At 50.4% G+C, this 15258-nt stretch overlaps 7 protein-coding genes across 7 annotated transcripts; 3 read left to right on the top strand and 4 right to left on the bottom strand.

Moving 5' to 3' along the window:
- Positions 1-391: 391 nt before the first annotated feature.
- On the top strand, positions 392-1261 carry LMH87_011110 (uncharacterized protein; the record flags this gene model as incomplete). Its single annotated transcript, XM_056200199.1, has 1 exon — positions 392-1261. One exon carries the CDS (start codon positions 392-394, stop codon positions 1259-1261), a length of 870 nt encoding a protein of 289 aa, XP_056052072.1.
- Positions 1262-1787: 526 nt separating this feature from the next.
- LMH87_011109 (uncharacterized protein) lies at positions 1788-2174 on the bottom strand (the record flags this gene model as incomplete). Its single annotated transcript, XM_056200195.1, has 2 exons — positions 1788-1951; positions 2003-2174. 2 exons carry the CDS (start codon positions 2172-2174, stop codon positions 1788-1790), a joined length of 336 nt encoding a protein of 111 aa, XP_056052071.1.
- Positions 2175-4627: 2453 nt separating this feature from the next.
- Positions 4628-6084, top strand: LMH87_011108 (uncharacterized protein; the record flags this gene model as incomplete). Its single annotated transcript, XM_056200194.1, has 3 exons — positions 4628-4747; positions 4827-5644; positions 5700-6084. 3 exons carry the CDS (start codon positions 4628-4630, stop codon positions 6082-6084), a joined length of 1323 nt encoding a protein of 440 aa, XP_056052070.1.
- An 815-nt stretch (positions 6085-6899) lies between these two features.
- On the top strand, positions 6900-8426 carry LMH87_011107 (uncharacterized protein; the record flags this gene model as incomplete). The annotated part of the gene is made up of 5 exons (XM_056200193.1): positions 6900-7007; positions 7060-7192; positions 7246-7380; positions 7436-8208; positions 8403-8426. The coding sequence occupies 5 exons, from the start codon at positions 6900-6902 to the stop codon at positions 8424-8426; spliced, it is 1173 nt and encodes a 390-aa protein (XP_056052069.1).
- A 75-nt stretch (positions 8427-8501) lies between these two features.
- Positions 8502-10345, bottom strand: LMH87_011106 (uncharacterized protein; the record flags this gene model as incomplete). Its single annotated transcript, XM_056200192.1, has 8 exons — positions 8502-8726; positions 8810-8987; positions 9050-9606; positions 9658-9717; positions 9769-9781; positions 9838-10042; positions 10091-10231; positions 10282-10345. 8 exons carry the CDS (start codon positions 10343-10345, stop codon positions 8502-8504), a joined length of 1443 nt encoding a protein of 480 aa, XP_056052068.1.
- A 631-nt stretch (positions 10346-10976) lies between these two features.
- LMH87_011105 (uncharacterized protein) lies at positions 10977-12643 on the bottom strand (the record flags this gene model as incomplete). Its single annotated transcript, XM_056200191.1, has 6 exons — positions 10977-11277; positions 11331-11551; positions 11610-11689; positions 11753-12264; positions 12327-12555; positions 12622-12643. The coding sequence occupies 6 exons, from the start codon at positions 12641-12643 to the stop codon at positions 10977-10979; spliced, it is 1365 nt and encodes a 454-aa protein (XP_056052067.1).
- A 447-nt stretch (positions 12644-13090) lies between these two features.
- LMH87_011104 (uncharacterized protein) lies at positions 13091-15012 on the bottom strand (the record flags this gene model as incomplete). Its single annotated transcript, XM_056200190.1, has 2 exons — positions 13091-14632; positions 14686-15012. The coding sequence occupies 2 exons, from the start codon at positions 15010-15012 to the stop codon at positions 13091-13093; spliced, it is 1869 nt and encodes a 622-aa protein (XP_056052066.1).
- Between the last annotated feature and the right edge of the window lie 246 nt (positions 15013-15258).

Raw genomic sequence — 15258 nt, 5'->3', positions numbered from 1 at the left:
AATGGCTCTGCGATAACACATTACTTTCCCACCCGGGGCTACTCTATAATCCGATGATTTGACTCTTGACATAAAAGAAATGCACTACATTCGCCTTCTTCGGCCGCCAAGGGTCACTCGGCAGGCTGGGCTCCATCTAGAACTGCTTTTCACCGTCACAACTGATCTCGGAGACTCATTTCTCCACCCAGAGGATCCGATTGATCTGCAAATAATAGCGGAATTACACGAATCATCAAATCGCACAATCCTGAAATTGACAAAAAAGGGCCAGATGCTGTGGCAAGCTGGTATGCGAGTGGCTAAACCCAAAATTGCAATTCCCAGACAGCTGCAATCTGCCCTGGCATCTGGTACCAAGGTCAATATCTGCATATCAACCAACAAAAAGATGTCCGCAGATGGTGCGCAAAACATCCTTTCTATCTCGGAGGGAGACGAAGCTCATGGCCAAGTTATGCCTGTTTGGGCCGTATTGAGCAACTCAGATGAAGGTGTAGATGTGTCGACGCGAAGAATCTTGCTAGACGACGCCGGCGCTGGCAAATATCTTGTCGAAGTTGAGGAAGAAATCGGCGAAAGCATAGCCCGGCACATCTGGGATGCTGGTGTGCTAACGATGTGTTCTGTTGCAGGCGCTTACTTGTGTCCTGGCCTCGAGTGCAGCCAACAGTCGCTTCCCAAAGCTATGAAGACCATCTTCTCCTCCCAGACGACACTAAATATTCTTGAACTTGGATGTGGTGTCGGAATTCTGGGCATCGGAATCGCCACGGTAGTTCCAGAATTGCGAAAAGAGGGACTGGAACAGTGCACAATCATGATGACGGATCTGGACGAGGCCGAGGAGAGAGCAACAACGAATATGCGGCGGATAGCCACCAGCCCATCAAATCACGGCTTGTCGCTACTATACGAAAACCTTGATTGGGAAGATGGAAGGAGAGGGGTGTTTGGCCCCGAAGTTGCATGTCGCTGTTGGGACCTCATCATCATAAGTGACTGCACCTACAACGTCGACATGCTGCCAGCACTTGTGGAGACGCTGAGTGCCATCGAGAGCTCAAGTAAAAACAATAAGGGGGTCGCAACTGGGACAAAAGTCTTCCTAGCTACTAAGCCGCGGCATGCATCGGAGCGAGCTTTCTTTGACCAGATGACGGACAACAGGTGGTCGGTTGAGTGCAGCCAGATATTAAGACTGCCCGTTCTGGGCAACGAAGACGAGTCTGTAGAGCTGTACTTGTTCCAAAGACAATAGCTACAAGGCAAAAATACCACCTTCACCAAAGAATGAGGTCCACGAACTTTCCTCTATTCATCATGCGCAAAAGAAATCTGCATACATTGTGTGTATATACTATATCGTGATAAAACGAGTCTCCTATGTGCGCGAAGCCGCTTAGCAATGAGCCGGATTGTTGGGGTAGACGTTGTTGGTGTTGCAAGTGTTCGGGGGAGAGAACGGAGGAGCCGCTGGAGTTTCATGTTAGCACACCCAAGTTTCCGTCAGTGCTCGCGGTAGTAATGGCTATCAAGCCACAGTCTGACATGACAATAGTCAATAAGCCACGCCCTGATGCAGCTGGCCAGCCTCACTAGCGATGCAGGAATCGCATCGAAGCTACTGCATCCAATTTGCTTGTTTGACAAGATTGGCGAGGAGTGAGGAAGTCAATCCGAAAGGGTCAGTAAAGGACGAAAAAGAGAACCTCGTTGCCATCACCGTGCTTGTTGAAAGCCCCAACCATGAAATGCGGTCCGGCCGCTTGCCTTTGAGCCTCCACTTACTGGTGCTCATGGTGATGGCCAAAACCACCAATCAAAGATCGGCTTCTGCATGATCCCACAAGGAATGCATTGCTAAATTGACACCGTCGGTGGAGGCAAAAAGGGCTCTTGGTGGCACATAAATCCGCCAGCGTGAGAGAAAGCCAGTCTAGAGCCGGCACTACAGTGCACCTCAGCTTTGCAACCAGAACAACCGACTACTGATACTCACCGGCGGTGATGCAGAGTATCACTACTCCAAGAACACGCTGCTCGATGCCAAGTTTTATTAGTGTCGGGTCCTCGCGAACTTTCCTGGGATGGGATGATGCTGCCATGTACCAGCTATGATCAGTGATGATGACGAGACAAAGCTGCTCTGTGTAAGCTCCGTCCTGCAACATGATGGAGGGAGGCGATGTGCACCGTCCTGGAAAGTTAGTTTCGCGGTGTCTCAGTTAACACAAGTCACACCTTGGCAATTCATTTGGCGGGTCAGTACTAATGCCCTCCTGCCTGGGCCGAATGTATGCAGCGACTTGCTATGGCCGGTGTCCTTTGCTGCGGAAATTGCTTACCAGCTTCTCATCCTAACGGTGAAAAGTATCGGACCAGTTCCTAAGTTTAATTATAAGCTACCATGAGACGAGACAAGTGCCGTTATGGGAAATAGGTAAAGCCATTGCTGTGGTACACGAATCAGTCGTGGCGCGCCACGCGCCGTTGGAAAATTTTTCAGACTGTTTCGACGACCCTCTTCGCCATTCAGTGAGCTAGTATTGAGTGTCTGCCGAAATACATTTCTCTTTGTAGGCGAAATGATTTCGCATTGACCCCGAGTCTCCTGAACAACTGGCGGAACGAAGACGCCGCCATTTGGGCCTAGGTACAAACTGAACCTGCGGGAGTTGAGGCCGAATAACAGGTAAGCTGGCTTGCGTTTCTCTGGCGAAGAAGAATAAAACAATTATCTCGGTAATTCATGTTGAGCCATTCAAATATCTGACTTTGTCTGGCTTATTAGCATGTTTTGTTGCTGTGCTGAATCAGGCGCAATTATTCCTCCTATACGCTTTTCATGACGCTAGGGATCACTGAAAAAAAAATCGATAAGATCGTAGTCTGCCAAGACGATGTCCTTGACTCCTTGTCGACAGGGTACATTGGCAGGGCTCCGCCAACGATAACCACCGAGAACTCGCTGCCCTTGGGCAAAAAGGTGCGCATGAAGAGGATAAGAGCACTCTACCCGATTCTGAGTAGTTGTTTCTATTGACGCATCCCCGGCACAGTATAGCCACAATATTCACGATGCAGTTCATGTTGAAAAATACATGAATGGTGGCGCCAATGCCTGAAGCCTTGTCCTCGACATGTAGCCTAAACAAATGTGCCCTAACGTTAATGATCCTGGAGTCGGCTCTAGTCGGCATTTCGTTACAGGGATTGATGGACAAAGACATCTGGTTAAAGTGAAGATCATCTCAATAGGAATCATAGATTGATAAATTTTAATATACGAACTGGTATTGCAATTTCCCCCACAACCGCTAGGACCGGCTCAACTTCTTGGCTACGAGGACACCGCGAACAGCTCCTCGTGACAACTTTAGGGGTCTTTAGCGTCATAAATGTTTCAATTTTGACTCAGTAGGATATTTCTAATCTCAAGACGAGCACTGCAATTGATCATGGAAACATTATCTTTTGAGGGGTTGAAGATACTATTTATCGACTGCAAGTGTCGGCGATGAACACGAAAAAGGGCAGTCTAATCCGTGCTCCCCCCCACAGCCGTGCCGGAACTCTGGCGGAACGCCCATAAATACCAACATCGGAACCGGCCGCAGGCTCGTAAAATTTATCTGAACTCTTCCCCTGAAAAACTTGGACCATGGAAGTGGCGCCCGTGGCCCACCGTACATATGCACCGTCGCCACCCGGGTGCTTGACAAGCCCCGCCGATATGTCAAAAGGAAAGAAAAGATGAAGATGGCTCGGCAACTCGGGGGCTCGCGGTATGCCGGACTAATTCTTCCTATGTCTCGTCTGGTCAAGAGTCTGAGCGCGGGAAGCCAGAAGCGCCATGGCTTGCCAACGGCAATTCTTCATCCTCTGGAAATGTCACTCCCCACACTCTTGTCAAATTTCAGCCCGAGTCAGGTGAAACTAGAATTGTTCAGCCCAGGGCCTGTGCGACGCAAAACGGTGTCCCGCAGGGCAGGGCCGCCACTAGTTTAGTTGGCCGTTAGTCTGATATAGATCACCGCGGTCCGCAACGGTGGGACTCATGTGTCAAATTCTGTATTCTGCAGACAGAAGAGACGTGCAGAATATTCGCAGCTAGTCCATCCGTAGAATGTGTTCAATTGTGCCTTTTCTCTGAAGTGATGCAAGTACAAACAAGGTATAGAGACGAGAGGAGTAAAAAATGAATTGCCGAACGCCACTGGTGGCAGACTATGTCGCGGCAAATTAGTTGCGGCATGTGAAGACCGCCACGTTGTGGGTGAAAGATCGTCGTCGGCTCCGACTGAACACACACATCAACTAGGAGAGAGCCCCGGCCTCTTCGCCCCCTCTTCGAAAAATGCTCCGACTCGTGGTACCGCCCCTGTGGGTAGACCGATCCTGATCAGTGGGAAAGGGGAGGTGGGAGAAAAGTCTACCCTCTCGCTTCCACGCGGCATTTCTTGGGCCCCTTCGATCTTGCATCTTAATAAGAAGGGCGTCGCGTGCCTTGCCCCCACGCTTCCATCTCTTCTGAAGAGTGCTCTCCACAAACCACAGCGGCCGGAAATGTGATTACGCTCTCTTTCAGGAAGCCAATTCGAACAATCACTCACGGCGCGCAACGATGCTCGTCCAATACTGGAGCCTATTGCTGGCATGCGGCACGCAACTCTGCGTGGCCGCGTCGCAGCAGCCACGGGCAGAAAGCCCAATGTCGCAATTGTCGTCGGTGCCTCCTTGTGCTGTAGGTGTTTGCAAATGACCCCCGATCAGACCCAAAACCGAAGACTTCATTTGCTGACCGAGGTTTGACGTGCCGTTAGTTGCCATGCCTTCTGACCGCGATATCCGCCTCGAAGTGCTCTCCGACCGACATGCAGTGCATTTGCCACGATGATAATTTGCAAAAAAATGCAACTGCATGCATTTCCCAATCATGCAGTCTTTCAGACTCCCTCCACACCAAGAATATAACCCAGACGGCCTGCGGCGCCCCCGTTCGCAACAAGACGCAGCAATACTACACGATGTCGATTATTCTTGGTGTCCTCGCCATCGCTCTTGTGCTTGTGCGCGTTGCTTTCAAGCAGTTCTGGAGCTCGAGGCGGGCACTTGGCCCCGACGATAAGATCATCCTCTTGACCGTCGTGCTCCGCATCTCCGGTACCGTCCTCAACATCAAGGGCCTTGCCGACCACGGCCTGGGCAAGGATGTGTGGACCATGTCCGTCAGCGAGCTAAGTACGTTTGTCATGTGGCTGTACATCATGGAAGTCTTGTACCTGGCAGAGCTGTCTATGCTCAAGCTGAGTCTATCGGCATTTTATCTCTGTGTGTTCCCCGGTACGGGCATCCGACGGCTGTTATGGGGGATCTGCATTCTCAATGTCCTTTTTGGCGTCGTCTTTGTCACAGCGGCCATTTTCCAGTGCACGCCAATTCACTACTGGTGGACGCAGTACAGCGAGAACCCTGGACAGGGCCATTGCATCAACATCAATGCCATGGGTTGGTCGAACGCCACTATCAGTGTTTTGATCGACATCTTGATGATTGCCATTCCCTTGAGCCAGATTACGAAGCTGCAACTGCATTGGAGAAAGAAGGTCGGCGTCGTCATCATGTTTCTGACTGGAACCTTGTAAGTAAAGCTCTAACGAGTATAGTTCGGTCGTGACTCTAATTATTTGACATAGCGTGACGGTTGTCTCTATTCTCCGGCTTCGATCTCTGGTCGGCTTCGCAAACTCCAACAACCCAACTTGGGATCAATGGGAGATTGCCTATTGGTCGACAATCGAGGTCAACATTGGAATGATTTGCACATGTCTTCCTTCGCTGCGACTGCTGCTTTTGCGCCTATTCCCGAAGTTGCTGGGGAACACGACGGCATCGGGTCAGAGTGTCTCTTACGCGCATGGATCGCGTGGTGCAAATGTCCTCCGCTCAGAAACATCACTGGAAAGCCATGGAAACGAGTTGACCGATGTGGATCACGCAAAGGGTAGTGACTGGCAGTCAAATCTAACCAAGTCCCACGATGGGCTGGTGAGGTCGGAGCAAGAGGGTACTCGGCGCTAGGAATTCAATTGGGCCAGGCGGAAGTGACGGGACGCAATATACCCATAATTTTGAACAATAACAACGTTGGATATCTCGAACTCCTGAAGTCACGTCGGTCTTGAGATGCCCATTTTTTTGCTGACCTTTCGAGCCGTTGCCACTGTGCCTGGTTTCAACTTTAACATCACTTGTGCTTCATTGAACCAGAGTACAAAGGCGAGCAAATTTCACGCATTTTCGCGCTACTTAAATTCCTTCATGTCATCCTCGCCAAAACTTCGTATTCACTCTTGAATGCAATGAAACGTCACATCGGCAACCAATCCTCAAGGTTTCAGCGACTTTGCTGATCAGCCACAGACGGCTGGTCTAAGGTGACAAGGTATAATCAAGGAAAAGCGATAAATCGGTCCTTTCAGTGCCGAACCGACGATAAATGGCATTATTCTTCGCTTACTATTGGACTGTCATGCATCGTCCCAGGTTCTTGACCAATTGAGGCCGCTCCTCAAAGCTTCCCCGCCTTGGCGATGTGACGCTACCCGCGCGGGGTTTGTCGATCAAGACTGCACCCGTCGGTACAATTGACGATAATACAGAAAAGTGTTCCCTGACTAGTCAAGCTCATTACCCCATTATTACCCCAGAGGAACGATACAGATGCAGGAAGACCTGGCCCTTGTCTCGATTCTCGGTGCAATTAGGCCGCGGTGACGCGCGCCCTCTCCCACATCGAGCTAACTATAAAAACTATGATGTTGCCTCACTTGTAGACAGATTGAGACAACCTCCAAGGCAAGCATCTCGACGAATATCTCTTGCAACTAGTCAATATGAAACACTCTTCGATGCAATCCAGGACGTGGGCCGGACCCCTCGCAGCGACTGTGCTCACTGCGGCCTCCCTTGGACATGCTCATGTGATGGGCAAGGGCCAGGCTGTATGCCAATCTTGATGATACGATTTGAACCCGCAGCTAAATAAGTATCCAGAGCAAATTGCCCACGCTGGGTTGGAACTCGTGGAACGCGTACCACTGCGACATTAATGCTGAGCAGTTTCTCGAGGCCGCTCAAGCCATTGTGGATCGCGGTCTTCGTGACGCCGGCTATGGCTACGTCAACAGTACGTTTCCAAGGCATACAAAGTGATTGCCACCCTCTAACAAATTACAACAGTCGATGACTGCTGGGCTGTCAAGAGCGGTAGAGTCGATGGACACATCGCCGTCGACAAGACCAAGTTCCCTGACGGCATCGATGGACTTGCTAAAAAGATTCACGAAATGAAGCTGAAGATCGGAATTTACAGCAGTAAGTCTGATACGACAAGAATCCCCTTAACGTGCCCATATTTAACAGAATGCAGCCGCGGGAACACTCACATGCGCCGGCTACCCCGCCAGCTTGGAGCACGAGGACGTCGATGCTGCCGATTGGGCATCGTGGGGAATTGATTACTTAAAGTATGACAACTGCAACATTCCTTCCAACTGGCAGGATCAATACGTTGCCTGTGATTCGGCATCGACCCATGTTGGCAACAACGGAACCTGCAACTCCAAGGATGAGCCTCGCCTCGCACCCTCCGGCTACGACTGGCGCAAGTCTAAATCATACGAGCGATTCTCCCGCATGAGCGCTGCTCTTGCCAAGCAGAAGCGCGAGATCGTCTACAACATGTGCATTTGGGGTACCGCAGACGTATTCTCCTGGGGCAAGGACCTGGCCGCCAGTTGGAGAATGAGCGGAGATATTACCAACACCTGGGACAGCATCAAGTCCATCATCAACCAAAATTCGTTCAAGATGCACACAACAAACTTTTATGGGCATAACGATGCAGACATGCTCGAAGTCGGAAATGGAATTTCGCCCGCCGAGACGCGCACCCATTTTGCGCTTTGGGCTGCTATGAAGTCGCCCCTGCTCATTGGCTCCAACGTCAAGAACATGACGCAGGACGACGTCGATATCCTCAAGAACAGGCATCTTCTGGCGTTCAACCAGGACGATAAGTATGGCGAGCCAGCGCAGCCGTACAAATGGGGTGTCAACCCGCAGTGGACCTATGACCCTGCTAACCCTGCCGAGTTTTGGGCCGGCCCGTCAAGGAATGGGCATCTTGTGCTTATGATGAATGTAAGAGATGAAAAAACAAAGAAGACTGCCACATGGAGCGAGATCCCACGCCTGCGCAGCGGAAAGTATTACGTCACGGATGTTTGGACGGGCAAGGACCTGGGCTGCTTGGGCAGCTATTCCGTTGATGTGGATGCTCATGATACTGCGGCTATCTTGGTTGGAAACCGTTGCTAAATCAGAATGAGTTACAGTGTGTCCTCAAATATGCTGCATAAAACTTGTTGAAAACTATCTTTTGCCGGGTGCCGAGGCGACACCACCCAGAAACAGCCTGTATTGGTGATGCAACTCTATTCCGGGAAAGTACTTTGCGCTGCAGTCCGCCCTGCCTTCCAATGATACTTTGATGCCACATGTTCTTGCTTGGCGTGCTTCTGGCCAGCTTCAGTGTAAAAGTTTTCGCGATACGTTCCGCCTGGGACTGAGTAATCTTCCCAAAACAAACCGCGCCTTCTCAGCTCAGGAAGCAGCAGGTCAATAATGTCTTGGAAGGTTTGCGGGAATAACGCATATGCCTGGGAGAGCGAGTCAGCATAAAAATCGGCGAGTCTAATCGATGAAAAAAACAATAAACAAAATAAATAAATAAAGGACTCACTAGGTTAAATCCGTCGACGTCGGCCTCCTGGACCCAAGTTTCGAGACTGTCCGCGACTTGCCCGGGAGTTCCCACGAACAGTGGTCCATTGCCACCCAGGCTTACATGTTCAGCAACCGTATGCTTTGTCCATTTTGCGTTCGCTGGCGAGAACCTTGCATAAGCCTGAACGGTCGACCTGAAGACTGTTAGCCGGATAACAGCAAAACATTCACTGCCATTGCAGAGACAGTTGCTCACCTCACAGCGTTGCTTTCAACTTCGCGCAACTCTTCGTCATCGCCGTAGGCACTCAGATCCATCCCCGTCCAGCCGCCAAAAAGCGAAAGTGCCCCGTCGAGGGAGGCATACTTCTTGTAGTCGTTGTACTTGGCGAGTGCTTCCTCTTCAGTTTTACCCAGAATTGGAGTGACCAGAGCGAGCACTTTGATGCTTCGTGGGTCTCTGCCGAAAACGTCTTTTGCAGTTTGCCGTATCTCTGCGATGTTCTTCTTGCACGCTTCGGGAGCGTGAGCAGAAGTAAATATCGCTTCTGCATGCTGGGCAGCGAAAAGTTTCCCTGACTTGGACGCGCCAGCTTGCAAAAGCAGCGGTGTTCGCTGTGGGCTGGGATGGACAATGTGTGGACCAGGAACTGTGTAGTACTTCCCTTCGTGATTGATCTGGCGAACAAGATCTGGGTTGGTATAAACACCCCGTTCACGGTCAAGAATCACCGCATCATCGCGCCAAGATGCCTCGAACAGTTTGTACATGACTTTCATGTATTCCTCCGCTTGGGCGTAGCGCTCGTCGTGCTGCAACCATTAGTATTTCTTTACCCTCCCGGGACGGGATAAGTAGCATACATCCAACTGCTCGTTGCGTCCCATATTTTTGGCAGCCGAGTCCAAATAACTCGTTACAATCTATTGCAATGTAAGCAGAGGTATTAGAAGGTACTTTGATCTTGTACGCACATTCCAGCCCAGCCTTGAGAAAGCTAATTAGTTGAGGGGTCAAGCATATCTGGGAAGAACCACACTTACCGCCCTTTGGTTAAGTGATCAATAGTAGAAATCCTCCTAGCCAAGTGGTATGGCTGCTCGTATGTGGTAGAAATAGTCACGCCAAAGCCGATGCTTTTCGTCGCCGCGGCCATGGCGGGAACCACTGCAAGGGGTTCTGTCACGGGCCACTGCGCACCAGAGACGATCGCTGGATCCAAAGACTTTGTGTACACATCGTAACCACCTAAATCAGTTAGCTGCGGCTGTTTTGTCTCCATCAAGAGAAACTTACCTAGCACATCAGCAATAAAGATGCCGTGAAACTTGGCCGACTCAAGTAGCTTCGCCAGTTCAACCCAATGCTCTGTTTCGTCAAATCTCCACGACTTGTCATCCGGGTGGCGCCATAAACCTGGAGATTGATGGCCGCTACCTAAATTTCCATTAGAAATCTGAAAGTGCTTTTTGTTAACGAAAACCTACACATCATCACAAAGGCGTTGAGAATGAGGGACTTCTTTCCCTTCGCAGAAGCCTTGTCAGCCATGTTTTTAGTCGTACTTGAGGTTGTTAGGCAAGACTTTCCCTAGAACTGTGACGGGCCAAGACATATATAATCGCGTACATGAAAGTGAAATACCCGCGTGGTGGTATAAAAGCTCGGCGCGGTCGTCTGGTGTTCAGTGCGATAGCCTCCGCTTCAGTGCACCGCCAACGCAATGACGTGATAGTGGCGACGCAATTGCGACGCACGTGAAACAGCCAGGAACGTGGCCGTTAATTTACTATATTTCCAATTATATCCGATTGTGGGGAAGAATTGATAGACCATTCATCTGCAGATCTCTTGTGCCGGGTGGGAGTACCGGCATATGCGATGGCGCCATTCTGGCTATGTCTTACGAAAAGCAGCCTACACAGCCATATCTCGTGTAGTCGACAAGACGTTCCGATCTCGGATCTCAAAGTCAAAACAGTGAAGCAATCTGATAACGGGCTGGGCCATATTTTCTATCCCCAGGCTATTGGAATTTGATCTTGCTAGATATATACTGTGCCGATACAGTATGCCGCTTGCTCCTGCGTTCCACAAGCCTTGCAGGTTCTGTGGGAATCTAAATTCTCATCAACCTAGGATTATGGGAACTATGGTCCATATGTGGCCAATTGATATGCAATTACAGTCCAGAGGTCTCTTCTCTGGCGGCTTTGGCATCGCTAGCTTCACTTATGCTATGCTCCGAATCCTCACCATCGCCTGGCTTTGCTACACCAATGTGGCGCAAAACGAGCCAGGCTGGAATTATCGCAGCTGCCCAAAGACTGAAGTTCAAGTAGATGCTGCCGACTTGGGCCATAATCTCGATAGATCCTAAGCCGTAGCTAATTGCTTGCCAAGCAGACTCAGTTCCGCGCAGCAACGCAGAATAGCGGATGATCTGCTCCTTAGAGTCGGACAAATTTTGAATGATGAAGTACCTATTAGCTGAGCGTTAGAAAAGTATTGCAACATCCAGACTTGCGTTACTCACAAAAACATGTAGTTCAGCTGAAAGCCAAGCAGTAAGAAAATGTAGACGGCAAAGCCGGAACCGAAACCAGGGCTTGTCCAGTCGTACGTGGGCTGCGTGCGATGGTATCGCGTAGCTAACACTGTCGCCCAAGTCCACCACCCCCCTTGCAGAGTTAAAATTGTCCAGAACGTGGATCTGGCTCTGAACTTGAGCGAGATAGTCGTTTTATCTAGCCAGTACTGTTCAACCAACATCGTCAGCATATATTTTGCAGTGGCATTGTGACGAAAGGCTTACCCCTAGGACGTTACCCCCAATCGCGGCTACGATACCAGACAGGAATGATCCCAAAGCCCGCGAGCGAACACTAAACCACACTGAAAACCAGCTAGTTAGAAATTCGCTTTTGTGAGTAAGATGCAAGAGGGTTGTGTACTCACAGGAGAGGTAGGTGAAAAACACAGCTTCGGCATACACGGCTTGTCCAATAAGCAGTAGCAGAAGCAGGAACTTTAGAGAGAAGAACAGCTTGATGGTAGCTTTAATCTCAAACCAAGGGTTGCTGAAGATTCCCAGCTCTACTGGCTTCCCATCTTGACGCTGTACCTTTTCGGGTGGCGTCAGGAAGAGCGCGCCGAGGGGAGCGAGGCATTGAAGAGCAATGAAGACGAGGTACACTGTATGCGATACCTTTCCGGCCTCATTGCGGGACGAATTCAGGCCCAAGTTGATGGCACCACCAAGAATCTGACCACTGACTCGGTACGTCAGCCAATATCCCAGTGCCTTGCCTCTGTTCCAGGGCTCAGGGTAGGCAATTGCGATGGCTGCCTCTGCCATCCAGAATACGCCGGCAGAAATACCACACAGAGCAGCCCCAAAAATGGTGAGCCATTCCGTGCCGAAGCGATTATTTGTGTATAAGCCTGCGGCATAAGGTGCATAACCAAGGCTGTGCTGTCTTGTTAGAGAAGAAGTTTCTTGTTCAATTGGTCAAATGCCAAGCGCACGTACGTTCCAAAAAGCAAAGCACCCTTGATCCCAATCAAGCGAACCAAGGCACTGGAGAATAGACAAGAAACTACCATGAGAGAGAACGTCAACGCATTCGCTGTATTGACCAAGTATGGTTTTTGTGCTCCTCCCGCGCCGAGGGAGTTCATAGCACCCCATATCCCTGGCGCAGCAAAGTTGCACAGGCCGAGGATCGTGATATTATAAAAGGTTGATCGATACCATTTGACTTTGATGCTCGAGTCAGAAAATGACGTCTCAAAGAGGCACAGCTATTAGCCATCGGTTGACATACCAGGGATGTGCTCGGACGCCATTTTCGCGGGAGCGTGCCAACGCGTACCGGAGGAACAGAGATAAAATCACTTTTTGAGGCTGCAAGTATACGTTGACCAAGTAAAACTGAACCGCAAAATGATTTTACGCATAGATCAGGATATCAGGTCACCCAATGCATTTCACTGCTTTTATTGTCTGCGGGTTAGATGAGCTCCTCCGCTCTGCGGCATTGCCCAAGCACGCCATTTCAAGGAACCGAAGCAACATACCCCAGCGCATTAAAGCTGGGAGACAAGCTAGCCAACCGGTTGCGACGACAGATAAGAAATACTAAGAGACAAAATGGGCTGATAATACGAAATATCAATAACTTCCGGCTTCGGCGTGCCCACTGCCCCCGCCAAGCACTCTGCCATTTAGGTGTCTGCCAATCTAGAATAGGGCTCCTTTCATCTAATGTCTAAAAGATTTCTAGAAGATCTTATCTATGGGATACTCCACCAGCTTTCGTGCACATCTTTCAAGTCAATTTCTTCTGGGTTTTGAAGGTACGAGGTAATGTCTGAGTCGGGGTCTGCCTCCCGCTTTGTAGATCCATTGCCCAGGTACCAATGGAACCGATTTCCCGAACCAGTCAGATACTCGTAGTTCCAGTCCTCCCATCGCGGATCACGTCGCACGATGGTGAGATGCGCAGCGCTGCCAGGCCAGATTCCATGCACTCGAGCACCTGGCTTGCCGCCATTGTACCAGGAGCTGCAGTTGTCCGTAAACACGGTGGTCTTGAAGAACGCTTCAGAAAACTCATTAAAGTCGTCAGCTGCCTTGGAGTCGGCATCAACAGACTTGATTCCTTCCCTAGATACCTTGCGCAGCAATTTTGCAACGTACGACAGCTGGCTCTCGACGCTTTGGGGCACGGTGCCAGACGGGCCAGTGCCGAACGGCCCATGAACAAACAAGATGTTCGGGAATCCCGGTGTGGCAATACCCATATAAGTATACGGGAAGGGTTCCTGTCCGTCTGGAGCCCAAGCATCGGCGAGTGTCTTTCCATTGGCTTTGATCGGGAAACGCGGGACTAAATCGGTCTTGGATCCGGTGGCACAGAAAATGGCATCGACGTCTCTGTGGACACCGTCTTCCGTCTCAATACCCGTCGCGGTAATTCTGCGAATTGGTGTGCGTATGTAGTCCACATTATCTTCGGTAATGGCTTCTAGATAGCCAGGACCAGGCGTGAGGCGTCGACAATTGGGAGAAAAATCGGGAACCAAGTGCTCAATCATCTTTGGCTTCTTCGAAAGTCTCTTCCGCATCACTTCGATGAAGTTGGACTTGAGGTTTACGTTTTTAGCGTTACCGCGAAGAACGCCCGGAAAACCGCGCCAGTACTTGTCCTCAACCGTTTTCCTGTAGGCAGTGTAAGTCGTAGAATCCTCGAAGGTGTCCTGGAGCTCCTTCTCGATAGGTTGGGCTCCAGCCGTCCGTTCATCTCCTGCCCAAGAGGTTGCAATCCATGTTTTGTTTCTGGCGTAGTGATCCAAACGAGCCACAGTCTTCTGTAAAGTAGCGACAACCTGAATTCCACTGGCTCCATTTCCAATGACCGCCACTTTTTTGCCGTCCGGGTCGAACGTAGGGTCCCAATCTGAAGTGTGCCTCAAGGTTCCCTTGAAGTCGTCAATGCCAGGATACGCTGGTAGCTTCCAATCGTTGAATCGGCCAATGCAGTTCAGCACAAAATCATATTCCAGCGTCTCGGCATCGTTCTTTTTTATGCTTTTGGAAGTAACCCGCCATTTTCCGCTAGCGGCATCCCACGCCGCCCCTTCTACCAAGTGCTCAAATTTGGCATACTGGTACACGTTGTACTTTTTAGCGACAGACTGCCAATAGTCGCGAATTTCGTGCCCGGGTGCAAACTCATCGGACCAATCTTTTTTCGGCTCAAAAGTCGATTGATAAACATGAGACGGTATGTCGCAGCGGACACCTGGATATATGTTCTCTAGCCAAGTTCCTCCCTGTATGACCGGTGAGCTTCAGGACATCGAAAGACATGCTTGAGCTAGCTCACAAAGTCTCTGTTTTTCTCGTAGATAGTTAATTGGATTCCGGGTACCTTAGCAGGTAGAAGGACGCCTGCAAGAATACCCGCGAGACCCCCGCCGATGACTGCGACTTTGAGCGGGCGCGGTTCGTCAATATACCTGTCCACAAGCTCCAGCGGCGTTGTCTGCTTCCGCGCTTGCGGTGCAGCAGATGCCGAATTCGGTGTCGCTTCTTGGTGCACACGGTCCCCGGAAGCAGGCGGCGGCGGCAGGACGGAGATATTTTCGTCATTCCCGGCCTCCGTGTCAATGTGCGCGTCCACAATGGGTCGCGCGTCAATTAAAACCCCCATTTTGAAGGTTAATTTAGAAGGCCGGCTTTCTTTCCCCCGGCAGAACAATGAGCAACCGAATTTTGTATGAGCTTAGAACGAGTAGAAAGTAGGGTTGAAAGGGCAGCAAGGCGCTGACGGAATTGCAGCATGGAAGCACGTAACCACCCCGCAAGCGTGGCCGCACTATCGCTGTTACGTGTGCTAAAGTTTAGGCACGGCATAGCTACGTGTTAAGTTCGCGTGCGCCATACTTAAAACAAAATC

The sequence above is a fragment of the Akanthomyces muscarius genome, chromosome 4, assembly GCF_028009165.1.
Source record: "Akanthomyces muscarius strain Ve6 chromosome 4, whole genome shotgun sequence".
NCBI lineage: Eukaryota > Fungi > Ascomycota > Sordariomycetes > Hypocreales > Cordycipitaceae > Akanthomyces > Akanthomyces muscarius.
Note: the sequence above shows the minus strand (reverse complement) of the source record. Positions and strands in the feature narration are given on the sequence as shown.